The sequence below is a fragment of the Rhyacophila brunnea genome, unplaced genomic scaffold, assembly GCF_057557595.1.
Source record: "Rhyacophila brunnea isolate RB1 unplaced genomic scaffold, BYU_Rbru_1.0 scaffold_2, whole genome shotgun sequence".
In the NCBI taxonomy this organism is placed as follows: Eukaryota; Metazoa; Arthropoda; class Insecta; order Trichoptera; family Rhyacophilidae; genus Rhyacophila; species Rhyacophila brunnea.
Window position 1 is genome coordinate 29450586 of NW_028232859.1, and position 21072 is coordinate 29471657.

Genomic DNA, 21072 nt, shown 5'->3' on the forward strand with positions numbered 1-21072 from the left:
TAGTTAAAACTCCTTTCATTTTTATAGAACGCTCGGTAATAAAAAAAATGCGGTAAATATGCAATACATCTATCGATAATTTCGTATGGCAACTATTTTACCGAATCAATTTTATTGTTTATAAACTGAATAGGTAGGTACCTAGAGGTATGTACTACATAATAAATGGATAATTATCTTGGTGGTTTCCAACCATAGGTAGGTACCATAGTTTATTATCCCTAGGGTTTGTACTATAATTTGAAATTGGAAAATGTGAAAAAAATATTTTTTTTAAATTTTGGAATGGCATTCTGGGTAAATAAAATTGGCTGGAAGACCCAAAGAAAAATTCGAAATACTAATATCATTCTCGGACAGCGTACTAAATTCAGGGGGGTGAAAGTTCCATATTTCGTATAATTATCATCTTTATGGCTATGGTCTCATTTGGTGAAAAATGGCAGCACTGTTTTAACCTCAAAATGCTCAAATCAAATCATAGCAAACGTCAAAACTAACGAAGAATGCGAATCCGTTGAAGTACCTACATATTGGTATAACAAAATATTTCTGACAGTAAGTACACTAATAGTGATAACAATATGTCTAACAAAAGGAGGTTTGATATGGCTTTTTGCGATGATGACGTCAAGAAAGTCGAAGTTGCTAAAAAGCATAATGTGAAAAAGCATTCCTTAGATTCTGATGAGGAAGACAGCGGTGCCGAAGAAGAAAAACAAAATGTGATGCCTGTAGATGATATTGAAGGAGAGGAAGAAGGAATAGCCGGTATGGAAGGAGAGGTGAGAATAAAACTATATAGATATATAATCGAAGGTCTTCATTACAATAGTTCAATAAGATTTGAATTAACATAAATTTACAAACATTTAATATTTTGTTTTCATCTATAGGTTACTGTTTTGTCGCAAGAATGGATTTAATGGCCTTAGACAACCGTACTATAAAATGGATAAAGATACAGTACATAATATTACTTTTGTGGTCAAGCTCTTTTGAGATCAAAAACCAAAAAATAGATCGTCGTCTAAATGCGCGGAACTTGTAACTCCATATTGACCAACTTTACAGGGGGAAGAAAAAACTGTTTTAAAATAAAACGGACAGGTTTAGGAAAATTTTGAAAAAACACTATTAGTATTTTAATGTTATAAATGCGTAAATCTGGTCATTTTTACCAAATATTTATTAAAAAAGAGGTAAGTTACATAGAGGAGGAGTTACATGGTCTGCTTTTGTTTTTTTGAGATTTGAGCTGGGAGTTACAATGTTTGAATTAAAATAAACAGTACCAAGTTTGTTTACATTATGTTGGAAAATTAAATAAAATTGTATAAATAGAGGATATAAGCATTGCATAAATGAACGAAAATAGATTTACATAATTAAAGTGTATTTAAGTTTGCTTTCAAATGGCAGATTAATATATTATATTAGTGATAATCGGCCTCCATACTTGCTTTCAACGGCTGAAGGTATTTGTACTTATTTTATTTTAAGCCTTTAACGCTTTCGCTGCTGAAGAGATAATGAGATTTTAATTGCCCCCTTTAAAATGCACGTTAATTACATCGATCGGCCGCCTGGTCATTACGCACCGTGTGCGTCTTCCGCGTCCAAAGTATTAAGCTTTCTTGATATAGTTGAGGGAGGCTGTCAAAGAATTTCGGTTACATAATAGTAGGTACTTTAATTTATTCATCACTAAAACAAACGCAGTTTGAAATTTATATTTCCATTTATTCCATCCATTATATTGCAGTGCTCGAATATTAGTTACGACTGTGTCTTCTAGTTTTCCTCCTGGTCGTATGGATTTGTAAAATTTAACATTAATTTTTTTGAAAAAATGATGCTACTCGTATAAATAAATGTGACATGTATGGCTTAGGTTTTTTCCTGGCTTCATTAAACGCAGTTACATAATTAGCATGAACATATATTTTTTTTTTAATTTCTCAACCTCTTCAATTACTGAGCGCATCGATCAACCTCAGTTTGAGTATGGTCCTTCTCCATTTTTCATTATACAGTGGTGATATTACGTGGAATTGCAATATAATAAAGCATTAGCGAGTACTACATATTTTTCTGGTTTGTAGCTCCATCACTATACAGAATAATGGTTTTATAGTCGTCAGAAAGATGTAGAAAAGGAAGAATAAATTGACTTATTACACTAGAAATATAATTTGTAGTAAGCCCACATTCGACTTCAATCCAAACACAACAATGACCACCAATCGTTTTTGGTTGTAGAGGGTGAAATTATGAATGCCAAGTTTTGTTTTAAAATATGCGCTGGAAACATTAGATTTTGGATATAACAAAACACATTGTAAGTCCATTGTAAACACATATTTTTCAGTAATTTTGTCAGATTCCTTTTCACTTCTGCCGTATTTTCTCTTTTCTTGCTGAACAAGGTGTACAAGTCTATCTAAATTATTTGTTTTGTATGCCGTGCATACATCGCATTTATATATTTCTTACACTGAAATAGTTTTCAATTCAGGTATTCAAATTTCTGACTCAAACTACCATACCTACTATGTTTAAAATGTTTATTTGTCCCTAAGGTCAAAATCAGTGTTTCTAAACTTTTTTACACTTGCGGACTACTGAAAATATCAGAGACGTTTTATGCACTGCTAACTCATAAAGAAAACATTATTTATAATATAATAGCGTACGATCGCAGTGGATTTTGTCACGTAAACCAATAATATATTTTAAGAACAAAAACACAATGCTTGAACACTTGCAGGTTGCACAGGTTTTGAAGGATTTTATTGAAATTTTTAGCATAGGTATTTGGACGCCAAAAATTCGCGGACCACCAGAAACTTTCTGAGGACCACTGGTTGAGAAACACTGGTCGAAATTATACATTGGCATAATTAAATATACAACCAAACTTACTGCTTTCCACTTTCTTGGGCCATGGTTAATTAAATTTAATGTAAATCAGAAATAATGATCGAGTTTGATACAAGGCAACATGCGTGGACTTTTTTGTATGACTTTACTGGAGTTACAAGGTATGAAAACTGACAAATAACAGAGCTTGAGATACAAGGAATGAACAATGTGCTTTTGCTACAGTAAATATTTTTTTGGAGTTACAATATATTAACAGATCGATGGACAATTAAATTTACTACAACACTGCATACTTAACTCATTTTAGGCCAAAAGTGGAGTTACAAGTTCCGCGCATTTAGGCGACGAGATGTATAATATTAATTATGTTATAATGGCCTCAAGTTTGGAAATTCACTAAAACAAGTCACCATTCTATGGGAGGTCTAGGTCATTGTATGTTATCACCGGTCTGGAACGGTCCGCAAACATATCCCTGAAGCGTGTTTTGCGTCTTTATGATTGCCCATAATAGCACGTTTACACATGCATGGATTTACTGGTGGCAGTACTTATTGTCGCGACCATAAAAAAATGAATGCAAATGTAAACACATATTATCGTGCATTTCGCACGATAGTTGCAACTTGCGCGACATGCGTAAGCACAGTAGAATGATAGTGACGAACTTGGAAAATAGCACCATACGATGACAACAAATGAGTTCGCTTACGCTTGAAAAATGAGATTGGCCCAGATAGAACAGTTATTGTCGCAGTAGTTTAATTTACACACTATTATATCCAGTAAATCCATGCATCCACTATTATTTTTGGGTTACAGTAATTTTTCAGTAGGTTTTTTAGATCTTCGCTTGGTTTTTGGTTTCTAAAGATCTCAACCACAAAAACGATATGGAGTAAGTACTGTATCTTTAACGGATTCACTAAGTATTGTCAATTTGAAATTTAAATATAATCCTAATTTGAATATTTGTTAATCATTTTAGGTTAAAATTACACCTTTCAATATGAAAGAGGAACTCGAAGAAGGACATTTTGATACGCAAGGACATTACCATTTTAAAAAAGACTCTGAAATAAAAGATAGCTGGTTGGATAACATTGATTGGGTGAAAGTTCAAGGCAGACCCGAAGATAAATACAAAGTGCACAAAGATGACGACTTGAAAGGATTGGGAGATGACAGCAGTAGTGACAGTGATTCAGAAGCCGCTCAATCATTCAATCTCATCACTTCTTACAAAGAGATGCTGGCTTTTATGAAACCAAAAGAAACAGTTCTCAAAACATTGCAAAGACTTGGTAAGTAATTGTCCAAGTTTTTATATCTTATTAAGCTTCGGCCACATAGGTATGTGGTTCGCTAATGCTGAGCTAGCTGCTATGCTTGTCTACTAAAAACACTACTGCCACATTGCACGCTACATGCTTAGGTACAAATTCATTTGACATTTGGGGGTTCTCAAGTCAACGACGATGTCACTCTCAAAACTAACTAGAAAGCTACTTCTCACAGAGAATTTAAGTTTAAAATTTCAAAAGTCTCAAATTCGAACTTGTTGGGTGCATAATGTCAATTCATCCCATGCTTCATTATTCATAACCTCAAAATATAGTGTTTGACGTTTGTCATACTGAAGAAACATCCGCCATCTTGCAAAATCACTAGGTGACAATAAAAATAACCAACATGTTTGTTCGCAGGGAGACTCACTAGGTCACTAATAATCACATAGCGAGGCGCGAAGCGTGCAGTGTGGCCATTGTGATAGTATAGTGTGCGTCCGTTCACCAGGATATGTCACCTAGCACGTAGCCACCTGCCTATGTGGCCTCAGCCTTACATTTAATATTTTTTTTGTTGTGAATGTAAAGCCTTGTGCTCATTAGTAAGTACTAACCATCCTTCCAGCACTATCAGTGAAAACATAATTGGGATAGTAACTCTGCTACTCGACTTAACCACTACTATTTGTATTTCCTTGCTTCGTATTGCATGATTTACGCCACGGCCTACCCAGGAGTGAGAGAAAAAGAATCCCTTCACTTTAAACTGAGGCGTAGTTTACCTTACTGTCGTGCAGTAGATTCTTTAGAAGAATGACAACGCTAGAGTATAGTTGATCACTTCCAGTTTTTATACTGGATAATAGATGACAGCCTACTTGAAGTTGGACATATCTGTAATAAAAGTAATCCAGCTAGTAAGTATACTAGTGTACTCTGGCGCTTACTCTACCAATGAAAACATGGCTCTATGTTTCTTACTTGTAACATTATTCAGCATTAGCTCTACAATCCAGTGTGGATCTTAGCATCCTCACGAGAATGTTTCTTATACAGGCTCTTACTATGCAAACTAGTTGTTAGCCATTCGCTCAACCTGTCATTTTCATGCTTGGGATTCAAATACATTGAAACAAGGGATTTGGAATAGATCAATTTTATTCATTTATCTGCTTTGATATCAAAAACTCCGGATTTCAACTATTCAACAAAACGATATACCTCCTCATACCTATATCACCCTGCAAATAATAAATAACATGGCAACGCTGCTTTTGGTGATTGAAAGTGCTACCATTTTTAAATTGACATTAAATGGTTAAAGTATGGAAAGTGCACAATATAATTAATGAATTCCTAGTTAATATAAGCTTTAAATAACTTAATGGCTAATTTATCAGTTGTTTATTACGTGTACATACCGCGGATCTAACATTATTATTGAAATGACAGTACTCTGTGTGCATTATTCAGAAATCTTGTGTGTACATACTAAATGGATGCTGATAACTTATTCCAATGGTCTTTTTTGGTTATATAGTTGTTACCAACTCAATACAATTTTGATGCATTCAAAATTAGTGAACAATATTCAATACCTACTATACTTACCTGGTGGCCATCCATATGGCCTCTTGATTACCGTTTACAAATGATATTTATTTGACAGCTGCCACATTTCTTTCAATTTCGCCTGTAGGGGAGCCACTTGTTTGACTTTTTGCGTTAATTGTTTAATTATTGTTATGTGCCTGAAAATTGGCTAAGTATGTGTATGCAACATTTTATTGTGTAATGTCCTCATTTTTACGAAAACCATTTTAGGAGCTAATGCTAAAATATCCAGTGCAGAAAGATGGAAACGAAAAAAAGCCGGTATCGTCGACACGGGTGCCCAGGACGTAACAAAACTTACTTCGATCGCAAATGAAATTTTAACCAGAACTGGTAATATGGATATATATCAAGAAACATTTGAAAAAATTACCTCCATCACAGAAAAGTCAAAAATGTCAACAGGTGGGACTTCTAAAGAAGGTGCTGGCGAACTTGATATGTATGCTGATGATTTCGATACGAAAGAGAAGGATAAGAAGCATGACACTGGTGATGCTTCCAATAATTCAAAGGATAATGACTCGAAAAATGGAGAAGTGAAAAAAGAATTAATGTGGGAATTCAAATGGACTCAGACTGAAGATAGTGAAGTGCATGGTCCCCACAGCACCGGCCAGATGCAGCAATGGGTCGATGAAGGATTCTTCAAAACTGGAGTGTGGGTTCGTAAGTGCGGCCAGGAAGGTCTTTTCTACACTTCAAATCGAATAGACTTTGAGTTATATCTTTGATAAATTTCTAATAACTTGTATTTCTAATAACTTATATTATTAATGTTAAATCAATTAATAATTTACTTAGTTATTTAATTGAACTGTAGTCTTTAAGATGAAGTTTTCAGATAGTCCCATTTCTTTTAGGATGATAGTAACATATTTTTTCAAAACGTCACAGTGATCTCACTGTTCTGGAGATGTCTTATCCCACAGGCGCACGCTTCAAAAAATTGTCAAGACTGCCCCTCAAAATCGCACGACTGTGAAGGCATCTCTTACTTTTGTTAAATTAATATAGTTGGAAATCCATTTTGTTTAATGAAATAAAACATGTAGTATGTCATTCAACATAATTTAATAAAAATCAGGGCTAGATTCATCTGTGTAGACTCTACATCTGTGATTCCCAACCTTTTTCGTATGGTGGAAACCTTGAAACACTTGTAAAATGTAAAACACCTATCCAGTTGGTCCAGTAGGGAAAATTACAAAATTCAACCAAAATGCCACCTACGTATGAAAATTAATTAACCAACGGGTATATAGCGCTTCAGGTAAAAAAATTGTCATTAACACGTTTCTACCTCAAAAAATTACATGTTAGTCGCCTTTGGATCACTGGAAGATATGAATCAATGGTCTTTGAATAATTTATGAAAAGTAGTGAAATTGATATTTTTTATTACAAGGGCTTGAATTTGCAATGGTAAATTGCATAAAACTAATTCAATACATACAAATATTATTTCGAGCTTGAAAACTTTATACCTGTCTCAAAATAACCAATTTTGCACCTATGATATTATAATATCAATTAGATTTCTACCGTTTGACTCTAGATAGCAATTATTATTGTTGTGTATGAAGTGTGTTGTATTTCACAGAATATTTTTTATAGAAGTGTTGCAAATATAAATGTATTCAATTTATGTTGTACCCGAGTGTGTTGTATTCTTTTGTCACTGTTACAGGCATCATTGGATATAATATTTAGTATTTCATGATGTAAATGAAATGATTTAACTGTTATATTAAATTTGATTTAGTCACAATGAAATCATTTGTGTTTTAATAAATCTAATTTATGTATGAAAGTGATATTTATTACTCTCAAGATTTTAGGTGGATTTCCTGGGCAACATAAAATCAAGTACTAGTTACTTTTTATGCAATCTGCATTATTATAAAATTCTTTATTGAATAAAATTTATCACTCCGGAAATTTTAATTATGAAAATTGAAATGATACATACTTTTACTGTAGTTTTGTGTTTAGTCACTTAGAGTCTCATGCTGCAAGTCATAAAATATTTAAGTTTTATTAGTAAGTAGTAAAATATGTTTTTGTCCAGTAATTTACGCAAAGTCAAAATGTCACCATTTTTTTCTGCCCAAGTAATGCAGGAAGTAAAGATTAACAAAGATAACTCTCTATATCTGGATTATCTTCATTCTCGAGTCGCAAGACACGATCACCCATCTCAGATGGTGCCAAATTACTGGACTTGCCGGATTACATAGTGAGATTCTACGGTATTGTATTTTTAATTTAAATAAATAAAAATTGCTCCTGGGGAAAATAGTATATTTTCATTATTTTTTCACAAATCAATACAGTATAAGTAATACAAATAGGAAATGCAAGCTTTTCAGTTCATGCACCTGACATGGAGGGTAGAGGAAATGTTACTTAATCATATATTATGTATCGGTAAATTTAATACATTTTTTATGAATGCGTTATGAAACCTCAAATGAATCAGTAAAATTCACGATGTATTAACTTTTTCTATGGCAGTATCTGACAGGCTGAAAATTTTTAATGACACATGTTGAATGAAGAGCGAAGCTCTTACTAAAATTGCTGTAATACCAATAATTTGTGGCTTAGTATTTCATAATTATTCAAGCAGATGTCAGTGTGCTTAATTTTTTAGATTATGCAAATCAATCGACAGTGGCTAGTAATTTGAGTTTAAAGTTGGATGAGATAACTCCCGAAATTTGTATTTGCGGCCTGTCGATCACGGGCTCATAAAGCAAGAAAACTCGCTGAAGGCATAGAACTGGTTAAGCTTAATTAAATAACTACGATAAATCGATCAAAACAGATTAAAATAGATAGAGGTATTTATTTTTGTCAAATTAATTAGAATCAAAATTTATTTTATAAATGTTATGATATGCGTATTACAATGTGCAATGACTAGATTGAAAACGCTTAAAACTAATATAATAAGTATCAATAATTTATCTAATTACTTAATTATTTTTTTATTCAACGAATAATTCACAAGATTTAAAAGAATGTAACATTCTTTTTATTGAACATATATAATTTTGAAAACACATTTGGAAAGCGCCTCGGAGAGTAGTAAGAGCCATTAGTTAAAATTTGTCGCAATTAGATAGATAGGTATTAGATGCCTATAGCATTAGTCAATATGCACGGGCGCGAATTCCGAGAGGCGCAGGTTCAATTCCTGCTGGTGTTGCATTTTTTTTCAAAAAAGATTTTGTCTATTGGTTATTATATTTACTCAGAAGTGTTTTCAAAATTATGTATGTTCAATAATTATCTACTAAACATTTCATTTAATGGAATAGTATTGCTCACATTTTACGACAATAAATAGTTATTATTAAATCACTAATCTTAAAACTGCTTAATGGAATTATTTTTTACATCAAAGTGCTATTGTGAACAAAATATCTTTCACATACCTATTTAAATGCAGTCACTTTAAGTCTTCTTTTATCACTCAACAATTGAATCGATCACTACACAATGAAAGATTATATTTATATATACACGCACATAATAGCTTGCACACAATTATCTTTAATTCATCATAGGTAATCCTATAAACGAGTCTGATTTTTTACATGTTCTAAAATTTAAGCTACACATATTATGAATGAAAATCTTGGAAAGCGACTCAGCTTTATGATGTTTTTGACTCCTTCTTGAAAACCCGTCTCAGAGACCATGCAGAAGTTTCTGTGAGAACTTGTCCAAGAAGGTAGAGGATAGACAGGAACAGTACTGTGGTCTCCATTATAACATAGTGAGAGATGGATGATCCGATATCAAGCCAGCTTCCTTTATTTGTGACCAAATATAAAAAGTGAAGCCCCATGAGATCACAAAAAATCAGTACTATCAAGAATAAATGACCCGTAGGTGCCTGCAATAAAAAAAATATATGTTAATATTGGGTACGAAAATTTTGCATAGTCATTCTAATCTATATAATGTATTTTAATCATAGTAAGTATTCAAGTTACCTTCACTACCAAATTGATGGCACAAAATGTGCAGGCGACACATAGAAATGGTACCAACGTCTTGCACAATATCAATCCTGTCATTGTGAATGGTGAAAATTGTGTTATGAAACACCTCACCCATTGAGGATCAAATGAATTTATTGATGCTATATTTCCGGTACCAAAAAATGATAGAATAATATACACCAGCTGTGTGTTTAGTTAAGGGTATTATCAAAAAGACAGTATGTCGTTAAATTTAATAAAAAATTATAACAGCAGCAGGACTAAACAATAGTTACCAATATTTATTTAAAAAATAACCTATGCTATGTATTTATTAGACAATTTATGTGGTAAATTTTACTTGACTATACTTATAAAGGTTCCATATATTGAATATAAATAATATGTTTAGAATATTGTAGAGCTACCACTATAAAACATAATTATTACACACTATACTTACTACCTACCAAAATTCAATTAAGTACATAGTTACAAAACCTTAAGGCTATACTTCAGCTGAGGCATGGTCTAAAAAGATCGTGACTAGGCAATGCGCGGATTGTGCAAATCACGCGAGCCAAACGAAATATAATTTGTCAAAGATTCAACATGCGTCCTTTTAATGTTACATTTATTATTATATTCGTAATAATAATGGCATATTCATTGACATGTTTTCTTTTTCAAGTACATGCGGAACGTTTTTTAGTCATCTTTACACGATTTAAGAATATATTCCTCCGTTATCACAAAACAAATTGACACCCGAACAAGTCGACTATCGCCCTCCGACTGGCAACGTGGCCGAAATTATGTCCCGCATACTGTTGAAAATTATTTGCCGTTTCACTTATGTACGCTCTTAAGTGGTGAACATGTAGGAAATAGTAGGTACACGAACATTTTTTTTTTTTCAACAGCATCCCCAAAACAAAAAGCATCTAACCGCATGCCACTAGTGTAAATGATTCATATTAAAATATAAAGGATACAAATATGAATGAGCGTCGAAAGTCATCGGAGTTTAAGGATCTGTCGATTGCTGTAAGCCTGCTTAAGCTTATTTTTTTTCCAGTGTCTGCAAAACTACACTGAGAGAGCTGCAAAGACAAATTTAATAAAATTATAAGTCCATCACATTTTTAAATAATGAATATCGAGAAATTTTTGGTAAAAAATAAATCATTGAAAAACGTTTAATATGTACAGTGGGCTAATCTTTGAGGTGATAGGCGGCGGGGCGGCTTGGAGAACTACATTCCCTCCTCTCGCGTTTCATTACTTTCAATACTTCGAAATCGAAAAACATAGACAAGATACAACACGAGCGCCACCGCCAGGTCTCACGTTAAAGATTTAGCAGTCTATTATCAATATTAGGAATGTGTGTATAGTGATTGTGATATCTTTTTCTTGCAAAAATAGCAAGTAGCACATTGAAAATGATGGTCTTGTCCATTATTGTAAAAATAACAGCAGATTATCCTACAAAAGTAGGATTTTTTTTTGCGTGAGCAAGTAGGTAGTAAACCAAACCAACCCCATGTATACCTTATATAAAAACGCCGTAATTCGCCATCTCAAATCTACATCTCTAAAATCTCAATGTTCGGCCCCGCAAATTTAGAGCCCCCGCCCCGGCCAACAAACGAATTCAAATACTTTGTGAAAGTGAGTGAACGTCACCATACCGCCCAAGCAACATACAATATTATACAGTTAGTTTGCTGAGACGCAACAAGATCTGATAATTTTTAGCTTCCCCTTTGCCTCTTCTCTGCGTCTTACTTTCCCTCGAATTATGTTAGTTTTTGAAAAATAAAACCAGTTAGAAATTTGCCTTCGCAAGGGCAGGCCACAGGCCGGTGGTCCTACAGGACGTCAAAATTTCCCGTGAAAAATCTGCATCGTAATCACATGCATCAATATTTACATCCTAAATAGTTAAATCAAGGAGTGGGTCGCCCCTATAAGTGTACCCTTTAGTGTTTCTGTGTTAATAATAAACCATCTACACACCCGAATAAGTGACCAGTGTAACCCAATAAAATATGTAACGCTAATCGACTGACCCGTCACATCGTTCTTCAAGACAATCAAACACTCCTGCAATCTAAAATACTTAAATAATAATCAAAGTGTACCTCTCCTATAATAATTAAATAATAATTAAGTAAGTATAATTTTATGTATTAAACAATTAGTCCGCAGACCAATTTTAACCCAAATCTCTGTGTTTTTAATACTTTCACTAGATACATAACACAATGTTCAATCTTCATGTGCCTATCTCTTACACAAAACCATAAAAATTAAAACTCCAGAGCATCAAATCCTCATTATACACCTTCCTCCGGAGTACCAGTAGGTACTAACAAAATGCAATTTTATTGCACTCATGGTACAAAAACCCACAAAACTGTCAATAGATATTTTGGTTATGATTCCATTATCAAGACTAGGAAGTCTATTATAACCAAAATAGCCATCAATGAAGAATAACTTTAGTTTCTGGAATTTAACATTTTACCCAGTTACTTTTACTTACATGCGCTACAAACTGCACACACCACACTGGCATGTATAGATATGTGCAACATTTAAAAATTTATCGACATACAGTGGAGTTCTCGATTTACGACAAACAAAAAGATTATAAAAAGTTTTTGTCACCCCGCGTGCATTGCTGGCGTAAATAAGAGGATGTAATCGATTGTGTTATGTTAATGTGCAGTTAGTCAAGCTAGTCACCCTTTGTGTGCACTTGGGGACGGTGGTTTCCTTGTGGTTTAAATTTGGAGTTCTGCTTTGTTTTTACATAATTTATTTGTGATTTTTTTTACTCCCAAAATGGCTTGCAAGAGTGATAAAAATAAGAGAAAGACAGACTTGGAGATGAAAATAAAAATAATAAAACAGCATGAGTGCGGTAAAACAGTGTCAGACTTGTCACGGGAACTTAAATTATCCATGAGATTTGAAGAAGGAGGGTGACAACTGTAAACAAAATTTTAATGCGAGTTTTGGCTTGTTTGAAAGATTTAAAAACTAGAAAGCCATCGAATGTGAAAACACAATAATGAAAAAGACATAACTTTTAAAATTTAATAATATGTAAGTAGTACTAAAAGAACTAGATGAACTTGAAGAACCACCAAAAAAATTTGTGCTAAAAGACATTGCAGCTTTTAGCCAAATCAATGATGTAATTCAGTCGATAAGCCGCATCAATCAGCAAGCACTTGCCTGTTATAATGAAATTCGACTTAACAACTTAAACTCACAGTACACTTGAAATATGAATTCACGGTAAAAGAAATTATGCATTTTGTAATTTAGTTTTATATGGTATCAAAATCATAGTTATTTTTGAATATCCAATTTATCAATAAAGACATTTTTTAGAAGATCTTCCTTACCTTAATTCCCTTACGTAGGCTGGATGTATTATGTTCGATAGAGAGCCAACAAAACAAGTTTATTGAGAGCATCAACAGAAAGAATCCTTCGTGGCTGACAGACAGCAGGGTAAATAGTACTGCCAGACATGAATTGATGCAGAACAGTCTGGATATTATGTAACGTGAAGAGAATATTGGCACCACAACACTCAGAGCTGAAAATTTTTACAACAGATATAAATATATAAAAGTGGAGATCTGTCTTATACACATTATCTAAATAAAAAAATAATTACCTGCTAAAGACCACGATATTATCTGACCAAGTAAAGGCAGACCTTGTTTATTTGAGAATTGATATGAGATGAAATATTTATTTTGAAGGGCAAAGATCATCATTACCGCTGGCAAGACCATCGTTATGTTTTCTTTTTTAGATTCTCTTCCTCGCTTGAGCATAGGCAAAGAGTAGATAAACAGAAACACTAGGCAGCATACAAACCATGAAAGACCAGATATTGCCCTGAAATTAATAACATTGAATTCATTATTTGGATCTGAAAAAGTCAAAATTTACAATAATAACTATTTATAAACCTCTGTGAATTTTGATGTAAATCATTTAATTTGTTATATTGGATCAGACCATCGCCGGTGATCACTAATATCATTATAGGTTGTTGATTCCCCCAATTTGTCATAAAATTCACCCTCATAAGTTCCTATTTCATACCCTCGTAATTATACTGCCAGATGTCAAAAATTGCATGTATGTTCTACAACCGGTAGTCTATTATTAATAGTACATAATATGTGGCTAGATTACCAAATCTCAAAAGTTGTGACATAGTATAAACAAAATGCTGGTGACATGGCTTTTTAGATATGTCAATAATGTCACAATACGTTTATTACCTATAATTCTTTTTAATAAATCATTTGTTCAATGTCTGAACTTATTTTGAAATTAAATGAAGATAATTATAATCTCTGGTTTAATGAATTTTACATTGGGCAGTCTAGTTAGATGGATGAAATTTATCCTTTTCATATCGGTGGTTAGTAATTGCTTTAAGAGTCAGGCTGCTGCGTAAAAATTGGTAGTTCTGATCACAATGCGAGTAATTATATAAAGTTTGAATGCAATGAAGTAAACTGTTTGCGGCAGTAAAGTATTGTCATTCTATTCATTGAGAAATAATAATTATATTAACACAAGACAGTAAAGTTTACTCAAGTTTACTGTATTGCATTCAAAGTCTAAGCAATAACCTAACACTGTGGTAGGACTTTGCAATTTTACGCTGCAGCCTGAGTGTAGAAGATATTACAGTTAGTTACTCGTAGAGTTGAATTTCCCGACGGGAATTCTCGAGAAATTTTCGAGACTTTCCATCCCGAATCTCGAGAATTGAAATTTTTCACATTTCGGGAAATCCCGGATCTCGAGAATCTTTTCTCGGGATTTCTTTATTATCAAATATTAATTGAAAAAACGATTTTCTATATGAAATAAGTGGACAGAAAACACAAAACGTTCAAAGACTGATCGGGGCATTTAACACAATTAAGCCAACGTCGACTCAAAATGAACGCAATTTTTGCAACATCAGGGAATTTTGTGTCTCAAAAGCGTACGCGATTGTCAGAGGCTGCTGTTGACAGTATGTGTTTTTTAAAATTCTATTTTAAAAGTAATATTTTGAATTATTTTTGTTTTCCTACTTCTATTTTATTTGTCTTCTTACATTCAATTAAAAAAAAATATATTTTTTTGGAAATTGTCTGTTTTTACACTGATTTTAGGATTCTTGCAGGCTTTTTTTTTAAATTTCCCGATATCTCGAGAATTCTTTTCTGGAAATTCCGAATCTCGAGAATTCAAAACGTCATCAGTTCTGGAAATCCCGAATCTCGAGAATGAGATTTTCTCAGGAAATACCCAACTCTAGTTACTCGTACCTGTCAACATGTTATAATTTATTTTTATTACTCAATATATTTTATGATACTTACACCAAGTGTTGATCATCCTGTTTACCAATCACAGGTAAAAATGAAAAACCGGCCAGCGATAAGCAACTTGTCATCCAACAAAGAAGTAGTGATCTTGGAACAGTTTTCCTACTAGTGTTGAGTGGAAACAACGCTAATCCCAATAAGGCGATACTCAGAGCCCAGCGGTGGAAGAATGCATACACCTAATTATAAATTCGAACGTATTGTATGGTAAAATAAATGTATGCAAGTATCTATGTATGTACCTAGCCATTAGCCATATACATATCGAAACGTCAATCATCTACATATATATTATAATATATTTTTGTATTTGCATAATAATAATAAATAATATTTAATTTAATAAAATACTCACCAGAATGTTAATCCCGACAAGGTAAATTATAATTTTTGAAATATATATACAACTCTTGATTACTGATCCCGCAACATACATCTTGAGGAAATTATACCATAGATTCCACGATAGGGTTACCCTCCACCAAAGAAGTATAGGCAATGTGAAATAGGTATAATATTGCAGTGGCAGTTCTTGAACTAAAAATAATATTCATGGAATGGATGATTTGAGACCGGGAAGGTCAAAATAAAACAAAAAAAATAATAAAAGACCAATAAAACATATTATGATTCTTCTTGATGTGTTATGGTTGTTATCTATTCATACTATAACACTGGATTCAAACACACTGCGAAAAAATAACATGTAAATTTTTAAGACGCAAGATTCGAACTCGCAAACCAAGGTATCAGAAGCAGGCATTCGGAAACACCGAAAATTTTTATAATATTTTTATTAAATGAAATTAGTTCTATTATGTATCAAATTTTAGAATTAAGTAATAAATTAATATCATTCAGCCTACCATAAGTTAATCCTAGTGTAATTGAATATACAATTCCATAGAATGAATTGATCACTGGATGTTTAAGCCAATTTTTGTGATTAGAGTGCTGAAGTAATTTTTTTGCTGCATTAGTTGATTTGTCAAGATTTTCAAAATCCTTCATTCCTTGTAGAAGTACTGTCAAAAGAAAACAGATCCACCCAACAAATGACATTGTCATACACTTCAATAGGATATCTTGGTAATAGTTGTGATAGTGCTCCAATCCCAACAAGCTGAGAGATATCAAATCTTTGCTCTGTAAGATCTGAAAATTATGAATAGGTATGTACAATTCAAAAAATTGTCAATCAGACCACTGCAAAATGTAAGGATGCAATAAGCAGAAAATATCGTTTCGATATAAGTTTATTAATTTAGATTCAAAAGGGAAATGGAATATAAAATGAAATTTTAAATATTTACCACACTACTGAAGTCTTTGTTATGCAGTAATCTATTCAAATGATAAATTTTTTCTGAGACCTTTATTTCCGTTAAATTGACAAAAGGTTTGAAAAGAAGCTTTATTGATTTATTTTCAATCATTTCTCGTATTCTATTGTACTGGGCTGTCATCTGCCTGGCATTGCTGTAAAGGCCCCTGGCTTTTACTTCTATATCAGATCCTAGATAAACATAGGGGAGGACACCCTAAAAATAAAATGAAAAATAATATTAATACTATCAAAAGATTTATACTTGATGGATTTAAAATGAAATTATGTTTTATTCTGTTCATAAACAAGGTAACAATATAGGAAATTCTTTCAGACTTTTAGGTATGTATAAAGAAAAGAATTTAGATTTTTATCCAATGATTGTCCACTTACAACAGAATTAACAGGAGTGGCCACACCAATAAGAGTAGCCATAAGAGGACAGATATCGGCCTGGAATATATCTTTCCGCTTTTCTTTAAGATGAAATGGAATGTCTTCTTGGGATGTTAAACTCTTTTCAGGAGTTGCTATTCCTGCACCCCATGCAACTATAGGCGTTTCGGTTTCATGACTATTTCCTGCACCATGTGATCCTAGAAATTTTGTAAGTGAGAATGATAATAATTTAATTTTATAAATGATTATTTATTTTTATTGATTTCATTTCCTGAAATAAATTGTCATAAGTTCTCATTTAGCACTAGGACTACTGAACTACATAGTGAACATCGTACTCTAAATTAATCCTCATGAGGATGGTATTTATTTGTGTAATGGAAGTGTTATTTTCAAATAAACAAAAAGCTATTTCAAAAAACTTTTCTAAAATTGGAACGGATCCTACGGAAATAATGAATGATTCGATATATGGCATTTCACTTTTCAGTCAACTTTCCAGGAACATACTCTTCTGCAGAAAAGCAAGGTATTGTGTACATCGTAAATAAGTATTATAATAAATATATTGTTTGGTCTCACCCCAATCAGTCATTCCATGATCGGCAGTGAATATGTACGCCGTTTTATTGTCATGGTTAAAGTATTCCTCAATTATTTTTTCAATTTCAGCAACACCTTTGTCAACCACATTTATGTTTTCCTGATATTCTCTAAATTGAGTAATTCAATAATTAATATAACATGTTATTCTGTGATATACCTATGTAAAAATACTGATCTTTGAAATTTTTTTAACCAGTTAATTTGGCATACACTACAGTGATACAATTTTATTTAAAAATTGATGAAATGTAAAACTGGATATAATTAATTATATGTACCAAAAAAAAGATAAATTCTAAACATATTCAATGTCCCACTTACTTGGAATAAGGTTTATGAGTATGACCAGCCGTGTCCAGGCCCAATAAATGAAGAAAGAAAATAATTTTATCACTCTTTAATTTACTTGCAAGTGTTAAATCTGTCTGAGCTGCATTAAAAAATGATTTAACATTGTCAAAAACCCATGTGTCCAACATTGACGTAGATATTTTTCCAGAAAAGTCCTCTTCTTCATGACTATAGAAGTGTGTAGCTATATGATCTCCAGTTGCTCCTTTTGCAAACATCGGCAGAATGTCAGGACTTCCCCAAGACCAAGTATGGAGGCTTTTGTTGAATACTGAATCAAAGTCCACGGGATTTTCTTTCCATCCTTTAGCTATTGCTGATGGATCCTCATAGAAGCCAGCTATTATGGCGACATGGCCAGGCCGAGATTCTGTTGGGACACGGGTATGAGAAATACCCCATGAACCTCGACTTTTAATTATAGATCTGAAATAACATACTTAGTTAGGTTCGAATATAACTACAATATTGGTTGTTAATAGTGAAATATATTTAACCACCTTGTCTGAGATAAGAAATAATGGAAGATAAGGAATCTCTGCTGTAACTGTCAGATCTTGGCATATTAATGCTTATTTTACAGGAAAATCTGTTTTGCTATAAAACGATAAATGAAAAAAGCTTACTTTAAATAAGGAGCCTCTTGACTATTGAAGAAAGATTCCGCTCTAAGGCCATCTCCAACAAACAGAACGAGCCGAGAAGCTGGCGCCTTTCCCTTAGGATTATATTCTGGAATTCCATTAATTACCGGTGACTTGAAATATATGTCAAAAATCGAAGCAAGGAATATTATATGGATTACAAAGCCCCAGAATACGAGCATTTTTGCTCAATACTGAAAGACAGGCATACAATTGTTCATGAAATGTATGCTCTGGTGAAGTGAAATAATATTGGGTATTTTATAAAATATTTCACTTCATTTCAGTCCGTCAAGATAATATAAATTCGTATAAAAATAAATAAAATATCTCGCAGAAAAATCCGGCCAGACGTCAAATTGATTAGAAATTAGAATTAGAATCGAATCGAAAAGTCAAAAGACAGTGTAGCCAATCCCCAAACCAATACATAATATCTGTACCTCAGAGGCAGACGGATGCAACTCCATTTTTGGGGAAAATGATTTTTTTTAAGAATCGTCATGCTAAAGGCTTTATTTATTAGAGGCACAGAGATGGAAGTCCTAGTCCAAGATATGCATAGAATAAAGATGCAAGTGCCATACCTACCTTAGAGGCAGAAGGATGCAAATCCAATAATCCACTAAGATAAAATTCTCTCAAACCGTCTGCAATATATACTAGACGAGAACCAGCCAGGAGAACGAGCTTTAGAGGAGGATACAGCACTATGGACCATATCCAAGTCATCAGAGACATCAGAGCGGTAACAGGAATATAAGCTGCCGCTATCCATGGGTTTTATAGACTATGAGAAAGGGTTCGATTCCATGAAGAAATTTTCAATACTCGATGCACTCAGAAATCAAGGAATCCTCGGGCGCTATATAAATATTTTCAATAATATATACAGTAGCGCAACAACATCTCCATAAACCATCGCGCATTTCCTATCAGCAAAGGAGCCCAACAAGGTGATACAATCTCACCTAAACTATTTACAGCTACACTTGAAGACTTATTTAGAGAACTTGACTGGAATGACGCGGGTCCCCATAAATGGAGAATACGTGAGTCATCTGCGCTTTCCCGATGACAATAAATAGTAGTTTGCAAGACTCAGAAGACCTCCAAAGCAGAATGCAGGAACTCGCTGGAGTAAGCAACAAAGTAGGCTTGAAAATAAATGTGTCAAAGAAGAAAGTCATGTTCAACTGCTTTGCGGGCCAAAAAAAGATCCTCATCAATGGCATTCAGCTTGAACAGGTGAAAAACTACATCTATCTATAGCACAACAAGACAAGTGTCTATAGATGGATGTATATTTGATGAAATTATTCGCAGAGTAAAGATAGGCTGGAGTGCTTTTGGCCGCCTGAATATTTTTTTCAAAAATGACCTCCCACTGTGCCTAAAGTGCAAATTGTTCAACCAGTGTGTACTTCCCGTAATCACATGCGTGTGAAACATGGACCCTAAGTAAAAGAGAGATCCAGAAACTTAGAGTAGCACAACGTGGAATGGAAAGGTGCATGCCGGGCATAACGCAAACGGACAAAAAGAAGAATGAGTGGACAAGGATTAATGATGTGATAGAGTTTGCTAAAAACCTCAAATGGAAATGGGCTGGACACATAGGTCGAAGAAAGAACAATCGTTGGACAAATTTATTCATCCAGTGGTATCCAAGAGGTACAAAACATCCGCACGGTAGATCTAGAGGCCGCTGGATCGATGAAATGATAAAGTTCTGCGGAAAAACTTGACAACGCAACGCACAGGGACGAGAGAAGTGGAATCAACTTGGAGGTTAGCGAGGCCTTCATCCAGCAGTGAATAGATTCAGGCTGGTGATGATGATGAAAACATAATAAAATTTAAAAAAAAAATGTGTTTGCTTTGTTATATTTATACCTATAATTTTTTTTAACTTATAATTTGTTTTATTTTGGCTAGGTAAATAAGATACAAATCCACATTTAACAAAATATCTTTAGAGGCAGAAGGATGCAAATCCACACTAAGATTTTTTTTTTTTAATTTTAGATATAAAATTGTATTATATTTATTCCTTTCTTACATATTCCAGAAGTACTTTAATTGAATTAGAATACAAAAAATAATGATCATTATAATATGTATATTTTCTTAGAAGTTATGAATATTCGTTTAAAATAAAAATTGTTTTTTGGCTCTCCTGAACAATTGGGTATTTGGCACTTGCATCCGTCTGCCTCTGAGGTACAGATTATTATCTATGTTGCCATTTTCCAAGCGTGCAAAGATCGCATGGTCATGAAAACGCAAGAAAACAAAACATTGTTTATTTATTTCAAATATGCATCCTCAATTATTTATTTAACTAAAGCTGTGATCGCAAAAAAAAGCAGACGTTAAACGGTTCAATCAACACAATCGACATTTGAGTCTTTGAGTGCCATAGACAAATTTAATTTACATTTTATTATCCGTGATCTGGCGTAGACCTGTAGACGTCAATTTTTTGGGAGTTTCAGAATTGAAATCAGGCTAATGAAGCAGTTTTCGATCAGA

The 21072-nt window shown here is 33.3% G+C and overlaps 2 protein-coding genes across 2 annotated transcripts; one reads left to right on the forward strand and one right to left on the reverse strand.

The window, feature by feature from the left end:
* Positions 1-431: 431 nt before the first annotated feature.
* On the forward strand, positions 432-7562 carry holn1 (CD2 antigen cytoplasmic tail-binding protein 2 homolog holn1). Its single transcript, XM_085947393.1, has 3 exons — positions 432-785; positions 3875-4190; positions 6000-7562. Exons 1-3 carry the CDS (start codon positions 585-587, stop codon positions 6521-6523), a joined length of 1041 nt encoding a protein of 346 aa, XP_085803519.1. The 5' UTR covers positions 432-584; the 3' UTR covers positions 6524-7562.
* Positions 7563-8076: 514 nt separating this feature from the next.
* Positions 8077-18944, reverse strand: PIG-N (Phosphatidylinositol glycan anchor biosynthesis class N). Its single transcript, XM_085947207.1, has 13 exons — positions 18520-18944; positions 17864-18319; positions 17519-17649; positions 16931-17133; positions 16524-16751; positions 16077-16365; positions 15566-15747; positions 15205-15389; positions 13485-13711; positions 13207-13403; positions 10780-10887; positions 9797-9988; positions 8077-9696 (listed from the first exon to the last, which is right to left on the reverse strand). Exons 1-13 carry the CDS (start codon positions 18717-18719, stop codon positions 9454-9456), a joined length of 2841 nt encoding a protein of 946 aa, XP_085803333.1. The 5' UTR covers positions 18720-18944; the 3' UTR covers positions 8077-9453.
* Positions 18945-21072: the final 2128 nt, after the last annotated feature.

Excerpts from the sequence above, each read along its gene's own strand:
- holn1 (XM_085947393.1), top strand. The coding sequence starts at position 585 with ATGTCTAACAAAAGGAGGTTTGATATGGCTTTTTGCGATGATGACGTC. Across the intron at positions 786-3,874 it reads TAGCCGGTATGGAAGGAGAG|GTTAAAATTACACCTTTCAA; the intron begins GTGAGAATAAAA and ends TAATCATTTTAG. Across the intron at positions 4,191-5,999 it reads CAAAACATTGCAAAGACTTG|GAGCTAATGCTAAAATATCC; the intron begins GTAAGTAATTGT and ends AAACCATTTTAG.
- PIG-N (XM_085947207.1), bottom strand. The coding sequence starts at position 18,719 with ATGCTCGTATTCTGGGGCTTTGTAATCCATATAATATTCCTTGCTTCG. Across the intron at positions 10,888-13,206 it reads GCCTACGTAAGGGAATTAAG|CTCTCTCAGTGTAGTTTTGC; the intron begins GTAAGGAAGATC and ends TTGTCTTTGCAG. Across the intron at positions 9,697-9,796 it reads CCATCAATTTGGTAGTGAAG|GCACCTACGGGTCATTTATT; the intron begins GTAACTTGAATA and ends TTTTTATTGCAG.